Source organism: Denticeps clupeoides, chromosome 7 (assembly GCF_900700375.1).
Source record: "Denticeps clupeoides chromosome 7, fDenClu1.1, whole genome shotgun sequence".
NCBI lineage: Eukaryota > Metazoa > Chordata > Actinopteri > Clupeiformes > Denticipitidae > Denticeps > Denticeps clupeoides.
Genome location: NC_041713.1, coordinates 1,899,947 through 1,923,725, shown reverse-complemented (window position 1 = coordinate 1,923,725; position 23,779 = coordinate 1,899,947). Strand labels below are relative to the sequence as shown.

The 23,779-nt window shown below is 53.0% G+C and overlaps 6 protein-coding genes and 1 long non-coding RNA gene across 11 annotated transcripts; 4 read left to right on the top strand and 3 right to left on the bottom strand.

The window, feature by feature from the left end:
• The first annotated feature begins 1,113 nt into the window (after positions 1–1,113).
• cox6a2 (cytochrome c oxidase subunit 6A2) lies at positions 1,114–3,016 on the top strand. 3 transcript variants are annotated; one of them, XM_028987135.1, is made up of 4 exons: positions 1,114–1,268; positions 2,392–2,487; positions 2,593–2,735; positions 2,839–3,016. In XM_028987135.1, exons 2-4 carry the CDS (start codon positions 2,409–2,411, stop codon positions 2,926–2,928), a joined length of 312 nt encoding a protein of 103 aa, XP_028842968.1. In that variant the 5' UTR covers positions 1,114–1,268; positions 2,392–2,408; the 3' UTR covers positions 2,929–3,016. The 3 variants fall into 3 exon arrangements, with proteins under 3 accessions (XP_028842968.1, XP_028842969.1, XP_028842970.1); XM_028987136.1 differs by having other exon boundaries at positions 1,122–1,268; positions 2,388–2,487; XM_028987137.1 differs by having other exon boundaries at positions 1,128–1,200.
• Positions 3,017–3,896: 880 nt separating this feature from the next.
• armc5 (armadillo repeat containing 5) lies at positions 3,897–9,681 on the bottom strand. Its single transcript, XM_028986374.1, has 9 exons — positions 9,571–9,681; positions 9,417–9,493; positions 8,802–9,223; positions 8,696–8,726; positions 8,501–8,611; positions 7,558–8,425; positions 6,778–7,475; positions 6,559–6,691; positions 3,897–5,288 (listed from the first exon to the last, which is right to left on the bottom strand). The coding sequence occupies exons 2-9, from the start codon at positions 9,484–9,486 to the stop codon at positions 4,292–4,294; spliced, it is 3,330 nt and encodes a 1,109-aa protein (XP_028842207.1). The 5' UTR covers positions 9,487–9,493; positions 9,571–9,681; the 3' UTR covers positions 3,897–4,291.
• Positions 9,682–9,910: 229 nt separating this feature from the next.
• On the top strand, positions 9,911–11,310 carry LOC114794740 (uncharacterized). 2 transcript variants are annotated; one of them, XM_028987498.1, is made up of 2 exons: positions 9,911–10,307; positions 10,469–11,310. In XM_028987498.1, exons 1-2 carry the CDS (start codon positions 10,202–10,204, stop codon positions 11,071–11,073), a joined length of 711 nt encoding a protein of 236 aa, XP_028843331.1. In that variant the 5' UTR covers positions 9,911–10,201; the 3' UTR covers positions 11,074–11,310. The 2 variants fall into 2 exon arrangements, with proteins under 2 accessions (XP_028843331.1, XP_028843332.1); XM_028987499.1 differs by having other exon boundaries at positions 9,911–10,330.
• Positions 11,311–11,566: 256 nt separating this feature from the next.
• LOC114794280 (uncharacterized) lies at positions 11,567–13,954 on the bottom strand. Its single transcript, XM_028986738.1, has 3 exons — positions 13,662–13,954; positions 12,425–12,665; positions 11,567–12,348 (listed from the first exon to the last, which is right to left on the bottom strand). Exons 1-3 carry the CDS (start codon positions 13,902–13,904, stop codon positions 11,633–11,635), a joined length of 1,200 nt encoding a protein of 399 aa, XP_028842571.1. The 5' UTR covers positions 13,905–13,954; the 3' UTR covers positions 11,567–11,632.
• A 1,000-nt stretch (positions 13,955–14,954) lies between these two features.
• LOC114794282 (uncharacterized) lies at positions 14,955–15,963 on the top strand. Its single transcript, XR_003750332.1, has 3 exons — positions 14,955–15,075; positions 15,205–15,276; positions 15,861–15,963. It is a non-coding gene; the product is annotated as an uncharacterized LOC114794282 (long non-coding RNA).
• Positions 15,964–17,238: 1,275 nt separating this feature from the next.
• Positions 17,239–19,211, top strand: LOC114794281 (uncharacterized). 2 transcript variants are annotated; one of them, XM_028986740.1, is made up of 5 exons: positions 17,239–17,360; positions 17,765–18,355; positions 18,429–18,558; positions 18,638–19,087; positions 19,184–19,199. In XM_028986740.1, exons 2-4 carry the CDS (start codon positions 17,830–17,832, stop codon positions 19,065–19,067), a joined length of 1,086 nt encoding a protein of 361 aa, XP_028842573.1. In that variant the 5' UTR covers positions 17,239–17,360; positions 17,765–17,829; the 3' UTR covers positions 19,068–19,087; positions 19,184–19,199. The 2 variants fall into 2 exon arrangements, with proteins under 2 accessions (XP_028842573.1, XP_028842572.1); XM_028986739.1 differs by having other exon boundaries at positions 18,638–19,211.
• A 2,478-nt stretch (positions 19,212–21,689) lies between these two features.
• elob (elongin B) lies at positions 21,690–23,319 on the bottom strand. The gene is made up of 4 exons (XM_028987251.1): positions 23,247–23,319; positions 22,639–22,773; positions 21,922–22,030; positions 21,690–21,825 (listed from the first exon to the last, which is right to left on the bottom strand). The coding sequence occupies exons 1-4, from the start codon at positions 23,247–23,249 to the stop codon at positions 21,713–21,715; spliced, it is 360 nt and encodes a 119-aa protein (XP_028843084.1). The 5' UTR covers positions 23,250–23,319; the 3' UTR covers positions 21,690–21,712.
• Between the last annotated feature and the right edge of the window lie 460 nt (positions 23,320–23,779).

The window sequence follows — 23,779 nt, the reverse complement described above, 5'->3', positions numbered from 1 at the left end:
GAAGATTTTGCTCGAATAGAACCACTGATTACGTACAGAAAAGAGAAGAGAATGAAGACGTAACGAAGATAACATGCAACAACCTACGGATATCTTCACATCCACGATTAAACAGGTGAAACGCTGAGCTTTCGGTAATCTTTTACTTTTGAAGGACGCAGCATGACTTCAAGGAGAAGCGAGGCGCGGCCCTGGAGCGCTTCTGTCAGAGCGCCCCCTGCTGGCCTCTCTGCCCTCCTACAACTTACCAGGAGCACATCTAGGGGTACATGTGCGCACATCCGCTTCCTAAATTCACATTATTAGCGGGCTATTTCCCTCAAAGAAAGTGGTTGAGCTCGGTTTTATACGGTGCTGCGCTGTGCCAACGTTTCCATACTGAAGCATGTCAGCGCGTCCCGTCAGTCACATGTGTGGCCAGGTCCGCTTATTTGTAGCCGCATTGCGACTTGTTTTGCCATAGAGCAGATTTATGGATTTTTCGCTGCAGATCACAGGACCAATTTGCTACGTGACCATTATTTCTCTCACTGCGTGACAAAAAACCAAGCCCGAATTATTTGTGCGTTGTCTTCACAGGAAAAACAAAACTGGAATTCCGGCGGATCTGGCAACGCTGGTTCACGCAAGGACAAGTTACATGTGATATTTGCGAAACCGTACATGATATATTTTAGGCAATAAAGAGAATCTATGGGTGAAAAAAAAGGTGAAGTGATGTTTAAACAGGTATTAGCACCACTCCAGGCCTCTGTCCCATGATTCATTGCGTGCTGGACGTTGGAATGAGTATTCCAGATGGTTCCACCTGAGCATGCATGCCTGGAAATGGGACATGGCTAAAATTAAAATACTGCAATTAAATTAATTAAGCCCGGCCATTTCTCGGTGGAAGGGAATCTGCGGCATGACGCTGTATTGATATGATATTGATCCATGATATTGTGCTATCACTTCCTCATTAAAGTTGGTGAGATGCAGAGGCCTGTCCTGTTTGACAAGGGGACTCGAGTAATCGTTCGAATTATTCACACTGTACTCCTGCAGACAACTCCAACTCTTCCTCATGGCACCTCTGACGTCCTGCAGACTTGACCAAATATAAACGGCAGGTTTCTTGGCAGACGGACAGATCTGAGTGGGGAGGAGCCTCGGCGTTTGGCCCAGGACAGACTGAAGGACAAACAGACACGGGGGAAGGCAAGAGAACGCAGTCTGTACATTTTTAATAGGAAGGAAAAAGACATACCTGCAGAAGAAGTGGTGGGGTAAGCAGGATCTACCCATGTGTGCTTCTGGAGGGCAGCTAAGACCGTATTCTCGTGACACTTGTTTGTTTCAGTGAAGGACACGTCTAGAACGTTTCTGGTGGAAGGACTCGGCCATAACAAGTCAAATAGGCGTGTTTTTCTGCATGTTTGCAAGAGTTTACGGGGAAAAGAAATAATAAAATGAAATCAAATTCAAATTGTATTTGTCACGTACACAGTCATACACGGTATGATATGCAGTGAAATGCTTTTAGCGACTGTACAGACCGCAATATTGCAAGTATACAATGAACCAATATGCACATATTGCAAACATAACCAAATATTACACTTTTATGTCTTTAACATAAAACATAAAATATGTGTAACAGGTAGGGTGAAGGTGTGCAAATAGGTGGAGTCAAGTATAAAGTGAAAAGTAAAAAAGTAAAAAGAATTTGTGCAAGAGTACTGGGGGGATAGAGTCCAGGAGTGATTGAAAGTGAAAGTGCTGGAGTGTATTAGTGTCCTGTCCTATGAAGTGTTGTGATTGTTGAGAGCTCGTACAGCCTGCGGGACGAAGCTCCTCCTCATTCTCTCTGTGTTGGACTTACATTTACATTTACAGCATTTACCAGACGCCCTTATCCAGAGCGACTTACAGTCAGTAGTTACAGGGACAGTCCCCCCCCTGGAGACACTCAGGGTTAAGTGTCTTGTTCAGGGACACGATGGTAGTAAGTGGGGTTTGAACCTGGGTCTTCTGTTACCCACTCTGCTACTACCACCATTGTTGGGGTGGCTGAGGTCCTTCACAATCTTCCTGGCCCTGGTCCGGCACCGCTTGCTGTAGATGGATTGAAGGTCAGGGAGCTTGGTACAGACGATGCGTTCAGCTGTTGGAACCCCCCTCTGTTCCCGAACCCGGTTGAGATGTTTCCCGTCAGGATGCATGAGTAGAACTGTATAGGAAATTGTGGGTTTGGTCAACAATGATGATCTAAAGCAGCCAAATGTTCTGCCCATTTTTGGACAAATTTTCTTCAAATGCAATGTGTTCTTCCCTCCAGAATATTTATGAAACGGCCTCTGCCATGTGTGTGTGTGTGTGTGTGTGTGTGTGTGTAACCTGGAAAGGCAGGTCTCTGTTGTAGAAAAATGGCCACGTCTCCTGCTTCGGTTCTGCTGCGCCAGACATTCGCCGCAGCAGCATCCCACGGCAGTCATGAAGGTGGAGGTCAGTGACGCCTTTTCACTTCACCCAGATCCGTTGTGGTGTTAATCTGGTGTTCAGAGACGGTGTGTGTGTGTGTGTGTGATGAACATGCTTTGAACCCCACAGCCAAGACATGGAAGCTCCTGTCGTTCATCCTGGCCCTGCCGGGCGTGGCCGTGTGCATGGCCAACGTCTACATGAAGATGCACGCCGGGGCCCACCAGCCTCCAGAGTTTGTGCCATACCCTCACCTACGCATCCGCACCAAGGTACGGCAACTCACGTCCACAACATCCGCAGTATTATTAACAGACATACCTGGAAGGATGAGACGAAGGAGAAAACGCCGTTCTCTCTCTCTCTCTCCTCTAGCCCTGGCCTTGGGGTGACGGCAACCACTCCCTGTTCCACAACTCGCACACCAACGCCCTGCCCACCGGATACGAGGGACCCCACCACTAGATCCGGGAGCCAGTCGGCGGAGAGAACGCACCCGATGACGGACAGGAATACTTTTGAAAATGAATAAAATCAGTTTTTATTCTCCTTACTGAGAACAGCTGTTCTCTACAGAAGTGAATGAATGAACGGCGAGGACGATGGCTGCTCACCATAAAGTGAAGTGATTGTCACTTGAGATACACAGCAGCACAATGCACACAGTGAAACGTGTCCTCTGCATTTAACCATCACCCTGAGTGAGCAGTGGGCACCATGACAGGTGCCCGGGTAGCAGTGTGTGGGGACGGTGCTTTGCTCAGCGGCACCTCAGTGGCACCTTGGCAGATGGGGATTCGAACCGGCAACCTTCTGATTACGGGGCCACTTCCTTAACCGCTAGGCCACCACTGGCCCTGTTCCCGGTGTACGTTATCGAACTGATTCTCCTGACTCCTGATATGAGAATCTGTAGGTCACCTTTAAATCACACTCAAACGTCATGCCCACTGCTCACTCAGGGTGATGGTTAAATGCAGAGGACACATTCCACTGTGTGCACCGTGTGCTGTACATCACAAGTGACAATTACTTCACTTTCACTTTACATTCTGCAGCAGCACAAACCGGATGTGGAACGTTGGTTCTGTGTGTGATGCACATAAAACAAGGTTTTGCTGAATAGTTTTAGGCTGTTTTGACTGAAGAATACAATGCATGTAGTCACTGATCTGAGACCAGTGGGACCATACATCTGTTTCGAATCCCAATCTGCCAAGGTGCCACTGAGGTCACCTTGATGAAGGTCCCGTCCCCACAGACTGCTCCACGGCCGCCTGTCATGGTGCCCACTGCTCACCAAGGGTGACGGTTAAATACAGAGGACACGTTTCACCGTGACACCGTGTGCTGCGTTTCACAATGACCAATAACTTTCGCACTTTTAGCTTTTAATCCAGGAGCGAAATGAAAGTAATCAAGACACGGGCAGGACGTTTGTGGGTTTCTGGGTTTATTGGGACTGACACATGATGGAGTTTCAGTTGGTGCACACGTCACCCAGATCCTACAGACCTGCAGCAGCAGCAGGGCCCTGCTTTTATTCTGGAACCTCAAACGCTCCCAGCAACGGAAGCAAATGAAGAAATACGAAATTAAACGGCATGATCTGCACTATATTCTCTCTAGTTTATACACTTCAGCCCGCTCACCGTGAATCCATCGGAACGGAACGGTTCTCTTTAAATCGACAACACAAACTCTCTAGATTATACAGCAACGTCGGGAATAAAAAAAAAAAAAAAAATGATGATGATGATAATAATAATAATAATAATCTGCAACTGTACAAAACGGATGAGGAAATAAAACAGAAAGGTGCTGGAGATCAGCCGAGGGCCGCGGCGGCCAGTCCCAGCAGGTCCCTCTTCAGGCCGGCGGGGCAGTCGGCCTGCCGGGCCAGCCGGAGCAGGCAGTCGGCGGGCGGGGCCCCCTGGGGTCTCAGCAGCACGGACAGGCAGGCCCGGCCCAGCCTGGGGTAGTTGTAGCGCTGGGAGAACCAGTAGAGCTGCGGCAGCAGGCGCGGCAGGTCCCGGGGCTTCGGGCCGGCCTCTCTCGCCGGCGCGGCGTCCAGGGAGAGCAGGAGGGACACGCACAGGTCCTCCGCGGCCCTCTGCAAGCCCGCGACGAGGAACCGGCAGGCGCCGACCATCACCTCGGCCACGGCGGACTTCAGGAACAGCCCGTCCGTCACCAAACTCACGCACCCGGAGAACAGGGAGGCCAAAAAGTCACACTGGCTCCCGCGCGCTTGTCCCGGACCGCCGCCGACCTCCACCGGCGCCTCCCGAGCGTCCAGGCGGCAGCCGTGCAGGTAGTGCAGGACGGGCAGCAGCATTCCCGGAGTGACGTCCCGGAGGGAAATGGCCTCCTCGCAGCCCCGAGCCTCCCCAAAACCTCCTTTCAGGAGGGCCCTGAAGTACCCAGATTCGGCGTCCTCGCCGTCCCCTCCTGACACCGCCTCCCTGCAGGCGGGAACCTGGCTGCCGTCGTCCAGGAGGAGGAGGAGGTCGTGCTTTGATCGGCTGTAGGAACATCTCGTGGGTCCCGGTTCAGGAAGGGACGTGGCAGGACTTGTTTCTACGGCGACCTTCTTTCTCTCCTGCTCCCCCTTGGAATTTGACAGCAGGCTGGAGAGGCAGCCAATGAGGAGCGCCGAGTACAAGGCATGGAGCTGAGGGGCGGACACCTCCTGAAGTGGGCGGAGCCAGCCAGCCAGGAATGCGAGGCCCCGGTCCCCGTCGTTGTCGTCACAACCAAGGTGTTCCAGAGCAAACATCAGACCGCTGTTGTCCAACAGGAGCTTCTTCAGGAGGTTTTTGTTACTTGGAAAAAAAAAAATAATAAAACAGTCTGAGGTTGAAGCCATGTTCAGTATATATTCACATCTACTTTAAATACATTTATGGCATTTGGCAGACGCCCTTATCCAGAGCGACTTACAACGTGCTTAAGTTACCATCGATGAAGAGATCAATTCCGGTTCACTAGGACCCCAACTATGAATACATCTATTTTATTCACTCTGTTGTAGATTCTGTACACAAAGTTCGACAACAAGAAAATTACAATTTAATCTAAATATTCTTTAAAGAGGAAGATCTTGAGCTGTCGTTTGAAGGTGCTCAGTGACTGAGCTGTTCTGACCTCGAGGGGAAGTTCATTCCACCACCGAGGGGCCAAGATGGAGAAGAGTCTAGATGAGCGTCTTCCTTTTACCTTCAGAGATGGAGGGACCAGGCGAGCAGTACTGGAGGCTCGGAGTATACCAGGTGCAGTGTGAGGTGTAATAAGGGCTGTGAGGTAGGATGGTGCTACTCCATGTTTGGCTTTGTAGGCCAGCATCAGTATTTTGAACCTGATGCGTGCAGCTACTGGGAGCCAGTGAAGGGAACGTAGCAGAGGGGCGGTGTGGAAGAATTTGGGAAGGTTGAAGATCAGTCGTGCTGCTGCATTTTGTATGGGTTGTAGAGGTCGGATGGTACATAGTGGTAGACCAGCTAGAAGGGAGTTGCAGTAGTCCAGTCGTGAGATTACTAAGGACTGAACCAGTAGTTGGGTGGCCTGGGTTGACAGATAAGGGCGGATTCGTCTGATCTTGTAGAGAAGGATAAATACGAATATGTGCTACATCCTGGTATTTTATGCATTTAAGACAAACACGTAAATGTGCTAAGAAGCCGGATAAATTATTGTTTCAGCCCTTAATCACCCAATAAATGCAGCACCAAAACCCAATCTGGCAACCCCACAGCACATATGTTCCTAGGTTATAAAAACATTAAAATGTGATATTGAATTATTTGAACGTCTGTACGAAGTGAAAGTGAAGTGATACACAGCACCACAGCACACGGTGCACACAGTGAAATTTGTCCTCTGCATTTAACCCATCACCCTGAGTGAGCAGTGGGCACCATGACAGGCGCCCGGGGAGCAGTGTGTGGGGACGGTGCTTTGATCAGTGGCACCTTGGCGGCTCGGGAATCGAACCGGCAACCTTCTGATTCCGGGGCCGCTTCCTTAACCCGCCAGGCCACCACTGGCCCCAATGCAGTGAGTGATTCTGTGACGTGTGTGCAAGGAGGTTTGTACCTGCAGATCAGGGGTAGCGAGAGGGCGCAGAGCAGTCGGTCCGTTTCTACGCCGGAGAGCATGATGTGGGTCAGGACGCCGACGCCGAACCCGGACTCGCACTGGACGCGCAGGTTGCTGAGCAGACCCAGACCTGCGAACGGAGGAGCACACCAGGACACGTTAATAATGGGGAAGTCGGAGAGGGAAGTGAAGTCGGCGAGCCGCCGGCGAACCCACCCAGCTGTTTGATTTTGGCCTTCACGCGGTCGCTCTGCTGTCCCCGCCCCCGGGCCGGCCTGTCCCTCGCGCAGAGGCGGTGGCGGATGAGCGCCACGGCGCCGGTGCGCAGCAGCGCCCGCAGGCAGTTGGGGTTGCAGCTCAGGCGGCCCAGCATGCGGAAGCAGCGGCCGCTGGGGTCCCGGTGCTGGGTGAGGTAGAGGAGGAGGCCGGAGAGGACGCCGGTGGTGACCAGCACCGGGCTGGGGTCGGTGGCGTGGGAGAAGCGCGACAGCAGCAGGAGGATGGGGGACTCGGGGGCCCATGGCTCTGGGTGGTACGGGTGGTGGTACAGGGGGCCTTTGGACAGAGCGGGCGGGGCGTCCAGGGCGACGACACTCGAGCACGACAAAGAGGAGGACGAGGAGACGCGAAGCCTCTTCCTCGCAGGGGAGCAGACCTTGGATGGACTGATGGGCTTGGGGGTGGAGGACGGGGACGGGCTCTGGGGGGTGACACCTGGTTTGGAGGGGGAAGGCAGGGGGCCGTTTTTCGACGTGGTTGAGGAGCCGAGGTCAGGAAGATAAGGCATGGGTGAGGATGAAGATGAGGAGGAAGAGGGGGAGGGAGAGGAGTAGAAGCTTCCCCAGTCGCTCTCCACGCCGCTGTCCTGGAGCTCCTCTTCAGATGAGATTAACCCTTCAGACACCAGCCAGGACCTGAGAAATAAAAAACAACGTATTTACGTATCACACAACGTTCATCTTAATAAATTTGAGCGCCGCAGGGTTGACCTCTGACCTCAGACTGAGGAAACTGGAGGATCCCTGCTCCTTCGCACCATCCTCCTTCCTGGTCCCATCAGAGTGTGGGAAGTCGAAGGAGTCGAAACAGGATGATGACATCAGCTCAGCAGACCCGCATGTGGCGGACGTTAGGCCCGCCTCCGGCTCCTCCCCTTTGGAGAAGTCGACCAGACGGGCGACCAGCAGCGGCACCAGACCCAGGTCCTGCATCTGCTCCAGCGCCGCCTCGTCGTACACGAAGTCCACGCAGGCCAGGACCACCAGCCGGGTCAGCGGGTGGTTCTGGTGCGCGGACAGGAAGTGGATCAGGACTTCCAGCCCGCCGCTGTCCTTCACCTTGACCCGGTTCACCGCCTCTTTACAGCACAGGCAGAGCGCCCTGAGAAACACCCCCGACTTCAGCGCGTCCCTCTTCGCCTCCTCCGAGAACTTCGGAATGACCCCCAGGGAACCCACCAGGGGCCGCAGGCAGCCCTGGGAGCAGAGGTTGGCGAGGGTCTTCAGCGCCAGCTCCTCCAGGGGCCTCGTCCCCTCCCCCGACGCCAGCGGCCCGAGCGGCGCCAGCGCCCCGCACCGCGACACCTCCCGCGCGCACTCCGCCCCGCAGCCGCGCGTCACCTCGTGGAGGGCGCGCAGCGACGCCCGCCTCAGCCCGGCGGGCTGGTCCGGAGAGATGAGTGACACCAGGGCGGGCACCGCCCCCTGCGACAGCAGCGACAGGCGGTTGGCGGGCGTGTCGGCGAGGTAGAGCAGGGCGCGGGCGGCGGACTGGGCGCGCTCCAGCTTCGGCAGGGTGGGCAGGGCCGCGGGCGAAGGCGACGAGGGGCGGAGCGAGAGGCAGAGGATCAGCAGCGGCACGCCTCCTGCCATCACGGAAAAAAATCTTTTTTAACTTTCTGAATAAAATGAAATTAAAAACAAGTTTGTAGTAAAGTCACCTGCAGAGTGGATGAGGGCTGAACCCTCGGGGTCCATGGCGAGGTTCCCTAAGGCGCGGGCCGCGCGGTTCTCCACCGTCTCCACGGCAACGTTCCTCCTGAGGACTTCCACTGTAACCGACAGAAGAGCTCACGTGTCTGCCCGTCCCCTGCACGTGCTCAGCTCTGTGAGGGAACTTCACGCGGGTCACTTACCTGCTGCTGACACCCCGTCCAGCTTTCTCACCTGCAGAAACGAGAGGTTCCTTCAGTGACCTGCGGGCACACGAGCGCCAGCCGAGCCGGGCGGTGAGCTCCTTACCTCTGTCCGGGTCTCCTTCTCGGTGCAACAGTTGGCCAGGATGCTGAGGGACAGGTCCAGGATCTTCCTGGAGGTATCAGGCCGCCGCAAGAGGTCCAAGAGCGGCGGGAGGCCCCCCTGCACCCGGTACCGGCCCACCCGGCCGGTGCCGCCTTTAATATGCTGGGTCCGAATGGCCACCAGCGCTCGCCACTGGCTGGCCTGTAGCCTCTTCTGTGTCTCCCGGGCCCGTTCCCTGCCCTCGCCGTTCCGGTTGTCCGAGCCCCGCAGGCCAGTCTTCTGATGGTCAGTGGAAGTAGCCACTTTCGCGAGCTGGGACAGGCACCAGGTGAGCGACGACTCTGGCAGTGCACTCTCTTTATTATTACTGCCTTTTACATTCTGCAAGCTGGCCTGGGTGGCCATGGTGAGCCCACAGTCCCCTAAAATGTGTAAAGGGTATTTAGAACAACTGGATTTTTTCCGTGCACACCTATGCGAGCACGGTTAACAACCTAAATGGAAAATCATCTTTACCTAACTTTTTATATCCCAACTGAAATAATATTTTAATCCCCCTGAGACATGAAAACAAAAAATTAAACTAGGTCGCATCATTCAATATGGAGTTACAACCTGCCAACGCCTCTACACGACGCTGCTGGGAGTTGTAGTTTTTAAAGCACCCGTCCGCTTTCCGATTCATGTCGGGCCTGCGGCGGAAAGTAGGTCTCGTCAATATTACGCATGAAATAGACACGAAACGCCTCGCCCGCAACACGTATTTTACCTTCTGCCTACAACGAGAACAAACACTCAGTCATTCAACAGCCCTGCTCTCGATAAATAAATCGTCAAGTCAACGCTATCATGTTGGCGTTGCACAGACGCCATCTTTTTTCTGAGCGACAAACAAGGAGGCGTTAAAGGAAGAGGCGTGGTTTTGAACGGGCGCGACATGGGCGCCATGGGTTTTGTAGTTTTTAAAGTCATCGTGCCACCTTCATAAAAGTAAGCAAGCTGGAAATTAAAAACTACAATCCCCAACAAATTAACAGCCTCCGACCCAATAAATCGTTCGCACTTTCGAAGGCTTGGGATTGTAGTTTTCTAATCCAGGTTTGCCATACTACTCCGATGCAAGAAACTACATTTCCCAATCTGAGTAAAAACAAACCGTCTTCGCTTCCTGCGAAGCATTTAAAGGTCTTTGCACGCTGTTCTGAGATCAGCTTAGCAGTTTCTCTAATACATACTAACAAGGCTGCCGAGGTACAGAAGCTGGTCCTGGTTCAGCTCGTTCACCATTTCCACCAGCAGCCGGATGGTTGTTATAATCATCGGTGTTTTTGACGCGCTTTACGGATCATCGCTGTGAAAACCGTGTTGTTTAAATCGCCGATAATACCTGTCTGGACTTCATGAACATGGAGCAGGTGATCGAAACCATCGTGACGGACACTATTGAAGTTGAGGAAAGCGCCGCGACCGATGCCAGTTTGGACTCTGAGAAGTCTAAAGGAGGAGGCAAGTCCGTGGAATCCATGAAAGTAATAAATCGATGCAGAAACCCTCGAGTCAGATCGACATTTTATTTGCATGCATTTCATTGCTGATTTATGATTTTTTAATGAAAACTTTTTTTTCAACGTTCATTTGTTTATTTTGCGTGTCTGTCTTTTGTCCAGAGTTTGTCTGGACACTGCAGGCTACCTGGCAGCTCGTCCACACTCGCCTGGAAATGGACCAGGAGTTTGACCAGCCTGTCTGCAAGAAGAAGAAACTCTGGGAGACGGTCGCCGAGAGGGTGACCGCGAAGCTCCAGGCCACAGGAAGCCTCGACGTTCCCGTCAAAGCCTACGAGTGTGACCTGAAGTGGAGGAACATGCTGGCCACCTACCGCAAGAACGCCGAGCGCGCCAAGCGCCTGGGCGTGCAGAGCGTCCACTGGGAGTTCTTCAAGCCCATGCACGAGGTGCTGGGCAAGAGCCGAGAAGACATGGAGGCCCAGCGCGGCGCCAAGCTGAGCGGCGCCAAGCTCGGCAAAGCCATCGCCAGCAAGCGCTTCACCCCCATCCTGCCCACGCCGTCGGCGGCCGCCGCCGCCCCGCCCGCCCCGAGGCCGCCGCAGGACGTGCTGCAGCTCTACCTGGAGCTCCAGGAGCGCAAGATGAACATGTGGGCGCAACAGAAGGCCCTGGAGGAGCGGAAGATCGAGGCCATCAACAACTTGGCGCGCGCCATCTCCAGCCTGGCACAGGACCACGGCGGCGCGGCCCTGGCCAAGGAGTGACGAGCAGGGCCGAACGCTTATTAATATCACCCGTCGTGTTCGGGCCTATTCAGATGTACCAAACTGTAAGGAAACGGTTCCGCCACACAAGTCGATGATATTTTTTTGTAAAATAGCGTTGTGAATATTTCGTTGTAACTGCGGGTGGACGGTTTATTTTAATTAAAAAAAAGTATATGGTCGTTATGTAACGTCTGGCCCAGTGTTTTATCCTTTTTTTCCATGTTTGATTATTCATTTAATTCAGCGGTGGCCTAGCGGTTAAGGAAGCGGCCCCGTAATCAGAAGGTTGCCGGTTCGAATCCCGATCGGCGAAGGTGCCACTGAGCAAAGCACCGTCCCCACACACTGCTCCCCGGGTGCCTGTCATGGCTGCCCACTGCTCACACAGGGTGATGGGTTAAATACAGAGGACAAATTTCACTGTGTGCACAGTGTGCTGTGCTGCTGACAATCAATTCACTTTAGTTTTAATGAATGAACGATCCGAGACGACCTTTGTAGGACGATGTCGTTTATTCTGTTCGTCCTTCGCTTTATCAGGGACACGTTGTCACGCTCAGTGAAGAAAGCCGACATCTTCCGACTCCAGGGCGCCGTACAGCTGCTGCGCCACCATGTCCCTGGTCTTCAGCCCCGCCTCCTCCCGCTCCCCCTCGTCCTCCTGTCCCCTCACGTCCTGCCGCGCCGGCGCCTTCACCACGTCCCCCATGTCCAGAAAGACGTTGTGCAGGACGCACGCGGTGAGGACCACGGCCCTGGCCCGCTCGTAGTTGGCCATGTCCAGGTACCGGAGCCTCTGGAAGCGGGCCTTCAGGTCCTCCACGGCCTGGTCCATCCGCCGCAGGTGGGCCTCCACCGCCCGGTTGTACAGGTTCTCGCGGGGCCCGCGGCCGGCGGGGAAGGGGGTCAGGATCTGCGGCGTGAGGGGGTACCCGAGGCCGGCCAGCAGGCAGCAGCCCGGCGGCACCATGTCCGGCCTCTGCTGGATCCTGCGCCTCAGGGCGCCGCCCCGGCTCCTCTCCGAGCCCCTGCTGACGTGGCAGTGGATGAGGCGGCCTGCCGCGTCGCACGCCAGCTCCAGGTTGAGCCACGAGTCCGGGTGGACGTCCTTCGCCGTCTCGGCCAGGTCCGGCCCGTCGCCCGCCGCGTCCTGCTTGCCGACGGGCAGCCGGATGGGGATGCGGGTGTGGCCCACGACGCCCAAAACCCTGGGCACGCCCCTCTCCTCCAGCCAGCCGCAGAACGGGAGCAGGTGGTCCGCCATCTCGTGGCCTGGAAAGACGATCCCTGGTTTACTGCGGTCACGTCACCCCGAAATGTACAGAAGCAGGCGACGCCCCGGTCTTACCGCTCGGCCAGCGAATCTGCTGCTCCCGCAGCGCGGTGACGCGCTCGCAGAACGAGAAGAAGATCCGGTGGATGTTCCCCTTCTCCAGGCGGAAGCTGGCGGACACGGAGCGGTAGCTGAGGCGCCTGGACAGCAGGGCGAGGGACAGGAGGACGGTGTGGGACAGGGACAGGCGCGCCCGGCCAGCCAGTCGGCTGCGGTTGTAGCGGCAGTTCGAGTTCTTCAGCAGCTCCACGATGTGCTGAGGGCAACAGCAGCAGAAAGATTTGAGTTTAAGTGAAGTGATTGTAACTTGTAGTACACAGCAGCACAGCACACGGTGCACACAGTGAAATTTGTCCTCTGTATTTAACCGTCACCCTGAGTGAGCAGTGGGCGGCCATGACAGGCGCCCGGGGAGCAGTGTGTGGGGACGGTGCTTTGCTCAGTGGCACCTCAGTGGCACCTTGGCGGATCGGGATTCGAACCAGCAACCTTCTGATTACGGGGCCGCTTCCTTAACCGCAGTAACAGGAAATTCAAAAGACATCCGCTCAATACAATCAGAACCAGAAAACTTTATTAAACCCAGAAATCTCCACTTTCACCAAGTCCCGCAAATCTGCGAACACACACACGCTGCAGCCGGTAAACTGCGAAGATGTGAAATAATACACAAAATAAAACCCCAAATCCAGACCTGACCCTTTTATCCACGCGCATGGTGTACACAGATTTAGCCCAGATTTAACCCCAGCTGTTCATGTAACTTTACCAGTTCATTAGGGCCAGTGGTGGCCTAGTGGTTAAGGAAGCGGCCCCGTAATCAGAAGGTTGTCGGTTCAAATCTCGATCCGCCGAGGTGCCACTGAGGTGCCACTGAGCAAAGCACCGTCCCCACACACTGCTCCCCGGGCGCCTGTCATGGCTGCCCACTGCTCACTCAGGGTGATGGGATAAATACAGAGGACACGTTTCACCATGTCCCCGTGTGCTGTGCTGCAATGTCTCACAATGACTTTCACTTCATGATTCAATATTGTTGAAAATCGCTTTTAAAATTGCTGTTCTCTGTTGTGTCGAAATTTACAACCGTTATTCATGCCTTTTAAATTGCACCTCGGGACAAATAAATTGAATTGAAGTCGTTCCCCGTCTTTCCGTTCGGAACTTTTATTTTGAAATACGGGCCGTAAACCGGAAGTGCGGCTGAATTATTTCGCATCGGCTGCAGCGGTTGAGAAACCGACGGACCCACCTGCACCGCGGCGGTCTCCTGCGGGGCTGCAGGCCCGGGCTGCGGGGAGCTCGGCGGCGGCGGCTGAGGCTGAGCCGGGCCGCCCTCAGCCCGGGCCCTGGCCACCAGGTCGGCCTCCAGGATCTCCTCCACCGCCTGGTCCAGCCGCTGCTCCAGCTCCCCGTGGGACAGCGGCTCCCAGTCCAGCTGCACCATCTCCAGCACCGCCCGGGCCGCGGACGCGACGCACGCCGCCCTGCGCATCGTTACGGACGGGCGGCGGGCCGCCGCGACCAAACAGGCCCCGAGCGGTGGCGCCCCCTGGCGGCGAGGCGTGGAATGGAAAAATACCTTTTACACAATTTCACGTTTATATTTACAGCGTCTTTAAAATGTCCATCATTGAAGCTGGGAAGAGTGTGTTGCCCACTGTTCAGCTTCAGCTATATGCACGTTAGACGGTTCATAGTGAAACGAAACAACCTGCCACTACATAGAACATTTAAACAACGTTTAACATAACCAACACAAAGTGACCGTGTGTGACAGACAATCTGGGCTCTACATAAAGTACAAACAGGACACAAAGTAATATTTAACAAAAACAGAACATGAAGAAAATGAGACAGGCAGCAATAAAAACAGAAATTTATTTAATTATTCAAAGTGCAGAGCAACAAATGTTGTACAGAGTCCTGATGCGGCGTGTGTGGTAAATGTCCGTTATGGAGGGAAGAGAGACTCTGATGATGTCTCACCATCCCATGTACAGTCTTGCAATTCGGTACGGTTTAAAGTGAAGTGAAGTCCTCTGTGTTTAACCGTCACCGTTGGTGAGCAGTGGGCAGCCATGACAGGTACCCATTGAGCAGCGTGTGGGGACGGTACCTTCATCAGTGGTAATTAGATGAATCGTAATGATTATAAATTCTTGCGTAGCCCTTCGTTCGCCCTCATTCCATCTGGTTAAAAGGTACCGAACCATTCGGACCCTCACTGCCAGACTCTGCAACAGCTTCATCCCACGACCGTCAGACACCTGAACACTCAAACACACACACACTACCTCTATTATGTAAAAAGTGGAGAACCTATAAACAACTCTCTCTATTAAAACCACTCCAATCTGGTGTTACCTGGCAGAAAGAGGCGTGGCACAATAGAGGTTAAAAGAATGAACTGTTTCTAATTTATTAACACCAGTAAATTACTATTGCAGTTACATGTGAAGATTGTATGTAAAAAAGGTACCAACGTTACAGAAACACCCAAAATAAAAATCAGGAAAAAAAGAGAGAAACGGCCTGAACCAAGCTTCAGAGAGATCACCTGATCCAGGAGAAAAATAGGTCAAGAGAAAAGACTCAGAAACTGATGGGAAGATTCCCCTCAGTTCCAGATGGAAGTAAAGTGGAAAAAAGAAGTCCCAATCCCAGTGAGAAATTAATTTATACCTTTGACTCCCAGAAAGTTGTCACAGACCAATCAGAATTTGTTGTTTCCGCCCTGTTGCTCCCATCATCATTTGGCCCTTGTCGTCTCCTGCTTGGGGGTGTCGCCGCAGTGCAACAAAGACACCAGGGGAGGACCCCGAACAAATGGACACCTCTTGCTCGGGGGGAGGCCATTTGACAAAGTGAGTAAAGTGATTGTCACTTGTGATACACAGCAGCACAGCACACGGTGCACACAGTGAAATGTGTCCTCTGCATTTAACCCATCACCCTTGGTGAGCAGTGGGCAGCCATGACAGGCGCCCGGGGAGCAGTGTGTGGGGACGGCGCTTTGCTCAGTGGCACCTTGGCGGGTCGGGATTCGAACCGGCAACCTTCCGATTACAGGGCCGCTTCCTTAACCGCTAGGCCACCACTGCTTTTTTTTTAGACATGGAGAACAAAGAGGTGATGAGCCTGTATGCATAACAAAGCTGCAGAAACATAATGTCCCATCTTACAATAATAATGAGTAATAATGAGTAAAAACGTTTCCGTGGATCGCGCATCAAGGGGGGAGCCGGAAATGATGATTCAGGGTTTATTAAAACCCCTCAGGCTCCATTCAAAATGTGGGGTTTTGACAGGAGTTCAGAGAGAGAGATAGTTTGTAGATTTAGAGAAGGACGGGATGGAGCCAGCTAGGAAGAGAAGAATTTCTTCTGCGTGGGAGCATTTTGAACAGATATGTCCTAATAAGGTGACCTAAATTTTATTTTATTCAAAGGTGGGGTGCTTACTATTTTCCAAGGAGTTGGGGTACAATAGAAACACCTCATACCGTGCCTTGCATGAGAATAAGGAGGAAGCTGGAGCTTCAGACAGACAAGGTCAGTTTTACAAATGCACTTTGTCCACGTTGACTCTTGTTAACTAAGCAAAAACAGGCCCTGTATTTATCCTCTTTTAAGCAGCCACCAGAAAAGAAGATCTGGATGAAGCACTTAAAGTGAAGTGATTGTCACATGTGATACACAGCAGCACAGCACACGGTGCACACAGTGAATTTGTCCTCTGCATTTAACCCATCACCCTGAGTGAGCAGTGGGCAGCCATGACAGGCGCCCGGGGAGCAGTGTGTGGGGACGGTGCTTTGCTCAGTGGCACCTCAGTATTACCTTGGCGGATCGGGATTCAAACCTGCAACCTTCTGATTACGGACCCATTTCCTTAACCACTAGGCCACCACTTGTCTCCATGATAGTGAAGGATGAACTACACTTTCAGTATTGTGGATGATGTTGGGTTCACAACGTTTGTGTCCAAGCTCCCTACAGGGCAGGTCTGTATGGGTACATGAAACAAACGAGAACTTTAATGTTTGGCTCACAATTCGGCACCTACTGTGTACGTAGCCAGTTTGTCGCTTGATGTCGTTGTGTAACGTTCTTTAAATCACTGTTAGTGTGACAACCACACTGTAGGAACCTGAGTTTAGGAACCGGACTGTAGAAACCCCCCTTTAGGAACCCCTCTGTGGAAACCCCACTTTGGGAATACAACCGTACGAACCCATCTGTGGGAAACCCACCTTAGGAACCCGACTGTATGAACCTGTCTGTAGGAACCCCACTTTAGGAACCCGTCTGTAGGAACCTGTCTGTGGAAACCCGACTGTAGGAACCCATCTGTGGGAAACCCACTTCAGGAACCCGTCTATGGGAAACCCTCTTTAGGAATGCGACTGTACGAACCTGTCTGTAGGAACCCCATTTTAGGAACCCAACTGTACGAACCTGTCTGTAGGAACCCCATTTTAGGAACCCGACTTTAGGAACTGTATGTCTGTAGGAACCTCCACCGTCATGGCGCCACCCGGCGGCTCCGTAGCGGCCGTGTCTGACCTTCGCTGCAAATCGTTCTTAACTATAGTGTATTACCCGGTTTCGTGTGGTTTATTAGAACATTTAGACGCGTGTTTCAGCGTCTTGAGTGCCGGGCCGATCCGGAGCTGCAGAGCGGGGACTTCAACTCCATTTTTAGACGAGTCTTCGAGGCCGGAAGTCCCGCCCAGGCGGCGTGATCGACGCGACAGTGGCCCAATGAAAAGTGCGCAAACCTTTGATCGACACCTGCGCAGGCCAATGAGCGGCCCGGAAGCCTGCGCACCGTCTGCTGATTTGCAACCCGCCGCAACGGCAGCGGGGAAGAAGGAGCCCGCCGCACGGTTCGTCGCGGGCTGTTCTCGGATCAGTGCCGTGGAAAAGCGCCGGTTCTCCGTAGCGCGGTAAGTCCGAGACCCGTCAGCAAGTTGCGCCGGGCACCAGGGCCGGCGGCGCGGCACAGGAAGCGCGCCGCTCGGCGGTGGCTGGTTGCGCTCGAATTTCACGCAGGACCCCGAAACAAAGGCCCCCAGCGCGCGCCCGTGGCCGCCGGAGCGCGCGTTAATTTTATTAAAAGTGCTAATTAACCCTGATAAAAAATGGGATTGTAGGGTGGATAGCTGCTCTGGAAGTTGCCTGGAAGTCGTGGCCTGTCGCAGCGGAAAGGGGGGACTTGGGGGTCCCCCGGCCGCTGCGCGCGACTTTCGTCCGTAGTGACGTCACCCGCGAGTGACGTCGTATTTAGCGGTGATTACGTCATGGTCCGTTTGGAATAATGACTTGGTTTATTTTTCTTATTTGAATAAAGGTCCACAGAGGAATCTGAGGCAGAAAAAAGTTGATGACAGATTAGATATTTAATGAAATAAGAAGATGGAAGCCGCTGCCGCCGGAATTCACATCCCCTCCATCACCGCGACTGCGGAGCAGATCCAGGTGAGGGTGGGCGAGGCTGTGGAGGTGGCCATATACCAGCCGGATGACCCGAGCGCGAACACAGGCTGCCACAGCGTCACCTCCACCGTCCTGGCGGGTCTGCATGTCCTCGCGTCCCCGCAGGACGTGCCGCTGCTCGCCTCGCCCCAGCAGGCCGCGCAGGTGGTGGAGCACCAGGCCCAGATCAGCGTCGCGATAGATCAGGTGGCCTTCGCCGAGGTGGCCTCGCTCCTGGACCCCAACATGAAGAGCTCCAAGGCGCGCAAGTACCAGATCCGCTACGACGAGGTGAAGCGGCGGCTGGGGTCGCCGGAGAAGATGTCGCTGCGCTCCCTCGCCGCCTACACGCGGGTCAGCAGGGGCCCGGCCAGCAAGAAGACGCTGCTGAAGTCCCTCAACATGCTGGGCCTGGCGCCCAGCACCAACACGGCGGTGTCCAGCTCCTTCTCCAAGCTGACCGAAGGTACGAGCTCCAGAGACGTGGTGGTGCTCTTCAGTGCTCTCCGGTGTCGCGCTCAATCTTCTCTGTTGTGCAGGTGACACCGCTGCCCTGTGTAAAGACATGAAGGACTTTGCGTCTCAGTACGTGGACTACGAGAACGTGGCGAAGCAGCTGATGCCGGACACCAACCAGGTGCAACACTGGTCCAAGATCATCGAGACGAGGTAAAACCGCGGGAGCCGGGACGCCTGTCGCGGGAACGCCGCTCCGCGTTCAACCCGTTCTTCTTCTGCGCCTCCTCAGGAACTACCTGGAGGAAATGAGGAAGTGCTTCCACGACCCGGCCAACAGCAGGTCCTTCGCCAACGCCACCCACGGCCTGGGCAACGGCATGCTGGACGTCACCCTGGACATGGTCAACGCGGTCATCGAGCGGCAGATCCGCGTCCTCTCGGGCAACACGGAGCCCAAACCCGAGGACCCGCCGGCGCGCAAGACCCGCAAGCGGGCGCGGCGGCCCCGGGCGGCGCAGGACGACGGCAAGTCCGGAGGGGGCCGGCCCAAAGGGAAGGGGAGGAGCAAAGGCGACCAGACACAAGTGCAACTGGACGGCGCGGCCGCGGAGGTGCAGCCGCCCGCGGCCGCCATGGAGAGCAGCGTCCTCACCCTGGTTTCCGTCGGTTACGAGACCATCTCCACCGGCCTGAGCGCCACGACGCCGGGCCTGGCGTAGCGATGGGGGGCGGAGACTGGGTGGGATTTTCTAAGGGACGATCGTGTTGTGTTCCGTTACGTGAGCACCGCAGGTATCTTTGGTCGTTTTTCTGATGCAATGTTTCTTTCCCCCAGATATTTCAAATAAACTTTTCCAACATTTGCGGCAGAACACGCTGTCTAATTAAAGACGGACTCCCCAAAAGATGAACTTCCACTAATCTGGTGGCCGGAACGTCTCCAGAATGTCTTTCTAAGCCTTGTCCATGCCTGATGGATCAAAAAAAAAAAAGTCAGAAATACATTAAAACTTTTTAATTTATAAAGTCAGTACTTTATTGTTATGACAGAATCTATATTTTTATGGTTAAGTACAAGTGAAATGGAGCAATGGCGGATCGTCACATCACTGAAAAGGTAACTATGTTAAAAATGAAATTGAGATGTTTTGCTGTCACATGGTCACTATGAGGTGACCTACCTGCGTCTCCAGGCGCCTACAGGGGCCATTCGCTGTCATAAGAGTCAACGCGACGGAGGTGGTCACGTCACCGCCTCCTTCTTCCATGATCCTTAACCAGAATGAACCACAGGGTGCGTTCTTTTGGCTCTCAGCCTGACCAGGGTGAATTTCCACCACATTTCACCATCACCATTTCAAAATTGGCAAAATTATATTCGTAAACGTTAAACGTATGGATAAGGATAATTAATGCTCGGTATTATCCTGTACGCTATATAGACTGTAAGTTGGGTTCATACTCAGTTTTCATCATTTTAGTTGAACCTCCGGTCTATAGTACCTACGAATAATTGCTTGTAAATTCGTTCATATTCATTTTTTTTATGAAATGTTCATTTGATTTGCAAGGAAAGAAACCAGGCGCTCAACATCAGGCGCTCAACATTACACCGGGTCACGGCTGTATGTAAAAACGTTTATTTAAATGCGCCACACAGCATAACAGTCTATCGTTCTCGGGCCGGGTCGGGCCTGACTTTTTAGGGACGATCGCTGCTCTAACAGAGCCAAAAAATATAACCAGCAGTGTAAAACAAGGAGAATAAGAACAAAAACCTAAAAAAGGGCAATTTATTTGTTGTAATTAATCATTTTATTCTTTTAATGTGTGTGTATGTGGGAAGGAATCGGTGTTGGGGGTCCTGGACATGGACAGGGGGCTTCAGAGAGAAAAGGGTCAGGAACCACTGAAATATCATATATTTTTCTACATGAAAGTGAAGTGAGAGTCATTGTGAAACGTGTCCTCTGTATCTAACCTGCAGCGCATCTGAAATTTAATATTCAAACTTGACGTACGCGTCCCCAGAGGTAAACGGAACTTGAGATAATAATTGCAGGACGTTGCCGTCCCGGGGCAGGGTGTGGTGTCAGTGGAAATGCCAAAATGGGGTGAGCATGCAAACCCTGTACGAGATTTGAACAGACGACTTGGGTTTAGAGTAGTGAAGTACAACCATGACCTTACACTAAAACTATTCATATAAGAAAATCTATATAGAACAGGCACATGCTACTGTTATAACGATGGGAAAGTTGTTATTTCCAGAGATGGCGTGGCGTATTATACGGTACTGGAACATGTTTTTATGATACTGTGGCATTAAAGTGACACACTAGCAGAGCACAACAATGAAATATGGAGTATTTTGGAATTAGGTTGGATTCGGAAGCAAGCTGATGAAGACAACAATGACCCATGATGAATATGATGCTTTGGTGGAAGGAGTTTACCGTAAAGTTAGAACAAATAAAACCATGCACAGGGCTAGGAAAAAATTTTGCTTTATTTGCATTTCAGTTTTCTGACACCGCTTCTTATTTTATGCAAGAGCTTTACATACAGCCGTCAACCCATCAAGTGGAGAGAAAAAAAAAAAAAGAGAGAGAGAACAGGGACTGGCCTGACGGGCGAGTAAACTGTGGGGAAAACGTTCAGCGGTTCATATAGTTAATATACCTAAACTAGAGCACTTAACACATCTTGCACTTAAAAAAAATCTTTCCATTTGGCTTTAATACAAAATACAAGGGAGCTCGAGAAAAAAAAAAAAAAAAAAAACAAAGCAACATTGAACAGTGTGGAAGTTGAAAAGTTATAATGGCCTTTCCTTTTAGAACCCCCTCAAGATCATGTCTGAGAAGCTTCATGCATTAAAAAAAAAAAAAAAAAAAAAAACTCCAACAAGCTGTCTGTAAAACCAGCAAGGACCTAAATAATAATAATAATAATATTTATTATAGTAACACACAAAGAAAAGAAAAAAAAGAACTGCAAACGCACTCAGCAGCATCCTCTCCCTCCTCCACAAAGCAACAAAACAGGAAGCTGCACCATCCGAGAAGAGGGAACACCGTTAGGGGTGCAGATCACGTCCTCTGCCCGTTCCCGTCCCACCGTTTCAGCGTCCATCCCTCAGCGACACGATGGGCCAATAGGAACGTGGCAGACGGGTCAGGGGGGAGGGGCATGTGAACGTTCAAAAGTTCAAAAGTCAAAAAGAAACACACAGAATTACAACACTCACGTGACTCCCCCTTCTGGTGGGTTTTAGTCTTAATCCTCAGATGCTTGAACCTCCCGACCCCCCCCAAAAAAAAAAAAAAAAAAAAAAAAACGACCCCCCCCCCTCACACCCTTCTCACTGCACGGCCTGTTCGCTGCCGGTGCTGCCAGAGTCCTGGGGCTTCATGACATCGGGCAGCTCTGGGGGGCTGGAGAACGCCTCCACCCTCAGCTGTTCAAACGCCCCGTCTGAGGGGGACACAGACAGCACAAAATAAAAATTAAGACCATCGCAACGCCTGCAGAGGATCAAGTGCTGCGTGCTGAGTGCCAATCAAAGCGTACCACCGATCCGGAAGGCCAGGCCCACCGTGGCCGGAGCCTGAGGTCTGGCCGTCTGGTTCGTGAATCCACAGTCGCCGAGGGTTTTGCTGTCCTCCAACAACACGTCATCCTGAGACAACACACACACACACACACACACAGAGAAGACATGGGGACATGGGCAAAACAGAAATCAAGCAGGTGATCAGATGACCGCAATGACGGGTTTTAGACGAACACGGCTCTTACTCATCTAGCTCCATTTTTGGTAACTACATTTACAGTGATTGTCATGGTGAAACAGCACACGGTGACATGTGTCCTCTGCATTTAACTCATCACCCTTGGTGAGCAGTCATGACAGGCACCCAGGGAGCAGTGTGTGGGGACGGTGTGTGTCGCTCAGCGGCACCTTGGCAGTTCGGGACTCGAACCGGCAACCTACTGATTACGGGGCCGCTTCCTTAACCGCTAAGCCACCATTTAACAGACGTCCTTATCCGGAGTTACAGGGACAGACCCCCTGGAGACACTCTTGCAGAAGGGCAAGTGTCTCCTGCATCACCCCTGGTGACAGTGGGCAGCGTGTGGGGACGGTTCCGCCAGGCCACCGCTGCCGATCTGGCGAGGCTGCTTACTGCATCGCTCATGTGAGGGGGTTTAAATCCTCCAGAACGAGGAAGTGGGGCGTGACAGGCTCCTCCCCCTTTGAAACGTCACTCGTCCAGCACCAGTTACCTTGTAGAGCCGCTGGTCCTCCGGCGGACGCTTCAGGATGCCCTCCACGATGCGCTTCAGCTCGTACACGGTGGTGGACTCCTTGGCATCGGTGAAGATGGTCGTCTTGTGACGCCTGATCATCAAGAACACGTCCTAAAGCGGAGAGGAGAAAAGATGAAGAGTCAAGCGCTCCCTCACACGAACCCGACCTCCCGGAAGCGGGTTTAAACCCCGGGGTTAAAGGTCAGCGCTGTTCGGACACGTGATCCGCCGGGAAAGGGGCGCTTTTCGGCGGTTCGCGGTGTCCTGGCTGAAAACGGAGCACGTCGCGCAGCTACGGGGCGTCCGGGAGACGCGCTAGGACCGTCCTGGGTGACGGCTGGCCGAAAACCGGACGCGGGGAAGCAGGCAAGAGCCGGGCTAGCCGGCTAGCGGCTAAAAACACTGCGAAACAAAGGGATTCGTGCGCGCAGCGGGGTTTTTTCTTTTAAATATCCGTTTCGCGGCTCGACGCGGCGCCGCCTCGCCGGTCCCGGCGACTGGCGCGGCGTTTTACTGCACCGTCCGTTCGGCACGACGTGGTGAACGCGGGCGTCGCGGCGGTTTCTGCGCTTCCCCCGACTCACCATTTCTCTCGGTCGGTTGCGTTCGCCTCCAGCCCCGCAGCGATCCCATAATGCAGCGCGGAGACCAAGCCCCGCCCCGCGATCCCGGTGTTGCCAGGCGCGCTTGTTTCAAGCGAGGGTCTCCACGACGTCACGTCTGCATTTAGGGGCCAGACGCTCCGTGTTCGCGTTTATTTAAAATAATGTAAAGTCATGTTGATTCTTATGCAATTAAATAAAATATTATAAAAAGTAGCCAAGTACCAAGATTCCAAATATGTGATCTTTGTGTTATAATCTATACACAGCACATGGTGACACAAAAAAAAGGTGTCCTTTGTATTTAACCATCACCTTGAGTGAGCAGTGGGCACCATGACAGGCGCCTGGGGAGCAGCGTGTAGCCTAGCGGGTAACACACTCGCCTATGAACCAGAAGACCCAGGTTTAAATCCCACTTACTACCATTGTGTCCCTGAGCAAGACACTTAACCCTCAGTGTCTACAGAGGGGGACTGTCCAAATGTATGGTGAACTAAATACCAATTTATGTG

Excerpts from the sequence above, each read along its gene's own strand:
- cox6a2 (XM_028987135.1), top strand. The coding sequence starts at position 2,409 with ATGGCCACGTCTCCTGCTTCGGTTCTGCTGCGCCAGACATTCGCCGCA. Across the intron at positions 2,488-2,592 it reads CGGCAGTCATGAAGGTGGAG|CCAAGACATGGAAGCTCCTG; the intron begins GTCAGTGACGCC and ends TGAACCCCACAG. Across the intron at positions 2,736-2,838 it reads ACCTACGCATCCGCACCAAG|CCCTGGCCTTGGGGTGACGG; the intron begins GTACGGCAACTC and ends TCTCTCCTCTAG.
- armc5 (XM_028986374.1), bottom strand. The coding sequence starts at position 9,486 with ATGAATCGGAAAGCGGACGGGTGCTTTAAAAACTACAACTCCCAGCAG. Across the intron at positions 8,612-8,695 it reads GGACGGGGTGTCAGCAGCAG|TGGAAGTCCTCAGGAGGAAC; the intron begins GTAAGTGACCCG and ends TGTCGGTTACAG. Across the intron at positions 5,289-6,558 it reads TCGCTACCCCTGATCTGCAG|TAACAAAAACCTCCTGAAGA; the intron begins GTACAAACCTCC and ends TTTTTTTCCAAG.
- LOC114794740 (XM_028987498.1), top strand. The coding sequence starts at position 10,202 with ATGAACATGGAGCAGGTGATCGAAACCATCGTGACGGACACTATTGAA. Across the intron at positions 10,308-10,468 it reads TGAGAAGTCTAAAGGAGGAG|AGTTTGTCTGGACACTGCAG; the intron begins GCAAGTCCGTGG and ends TCTTTTGTCCAG.
- LOC114794280 (XM_028986738.1), bottom strand. The coding sequence starts at position 13,904 with ATGCGCAGGGCGGCGTGCGTCGCGTCCGCGGCCCGGGCGGTGCTGGAG. Across the intron at positions 12,666-13,661 it reads AGGAGACCGCCGCGGTGCAG|CACATCGTGGAGCTGCTGAA; the intron begins GTGGGTCCGTCG and ends TGTTGCCCTCAG. Across the intron at positions 12,349-12,424 it reads GCAGATTCGCTGGCCGAGCG|GCCACGAGATGGCGGACCAC; the intron begins GTAAGACCGGGG and ends TCGTCTTTCCAG.
- LOC114794281 (XM_028986739.1), top strand. The coding sequence starts at position 17,830 with ATGGAAGCCGCTGCCGCCGGAATTCACATCCCCTCCATCACCGCGACT. Across the intron at positions 18,356-18,428 it reads CTTCTCCAAGCTGACCGAAG|GTGACACCGCTGCCCTGTGT; the intron begins GTACGAGCTCCA and ends TCTGTTGTGCAG. Across the intron at positions 18,559-18,637 it reads TCCAAGATCATCGAGACGAG|GAACTACCTGGAGGAAATGA; the intron begins GTAAAACCGCGG and ends GCGCCTCCTCAG.
- elob (XM_028987251.1), bottom strand. Across the intron at positions 22,031-22,638 it reads AGGACCAGCGGCTCTACAAG|GATGACGTGTTGTTGGAGGA; the intron begins GTAACTGGTGCT and ends GTGTTGTCTCAG. Across the intron at positions 21,826-21,921 it reads CCTGGCCTTCCGGATCGGTG|ACGGGGCGTTTGAACAGCTG; the intron begins GTACGCTTTGAT and ends TGTCCCCCTCAG.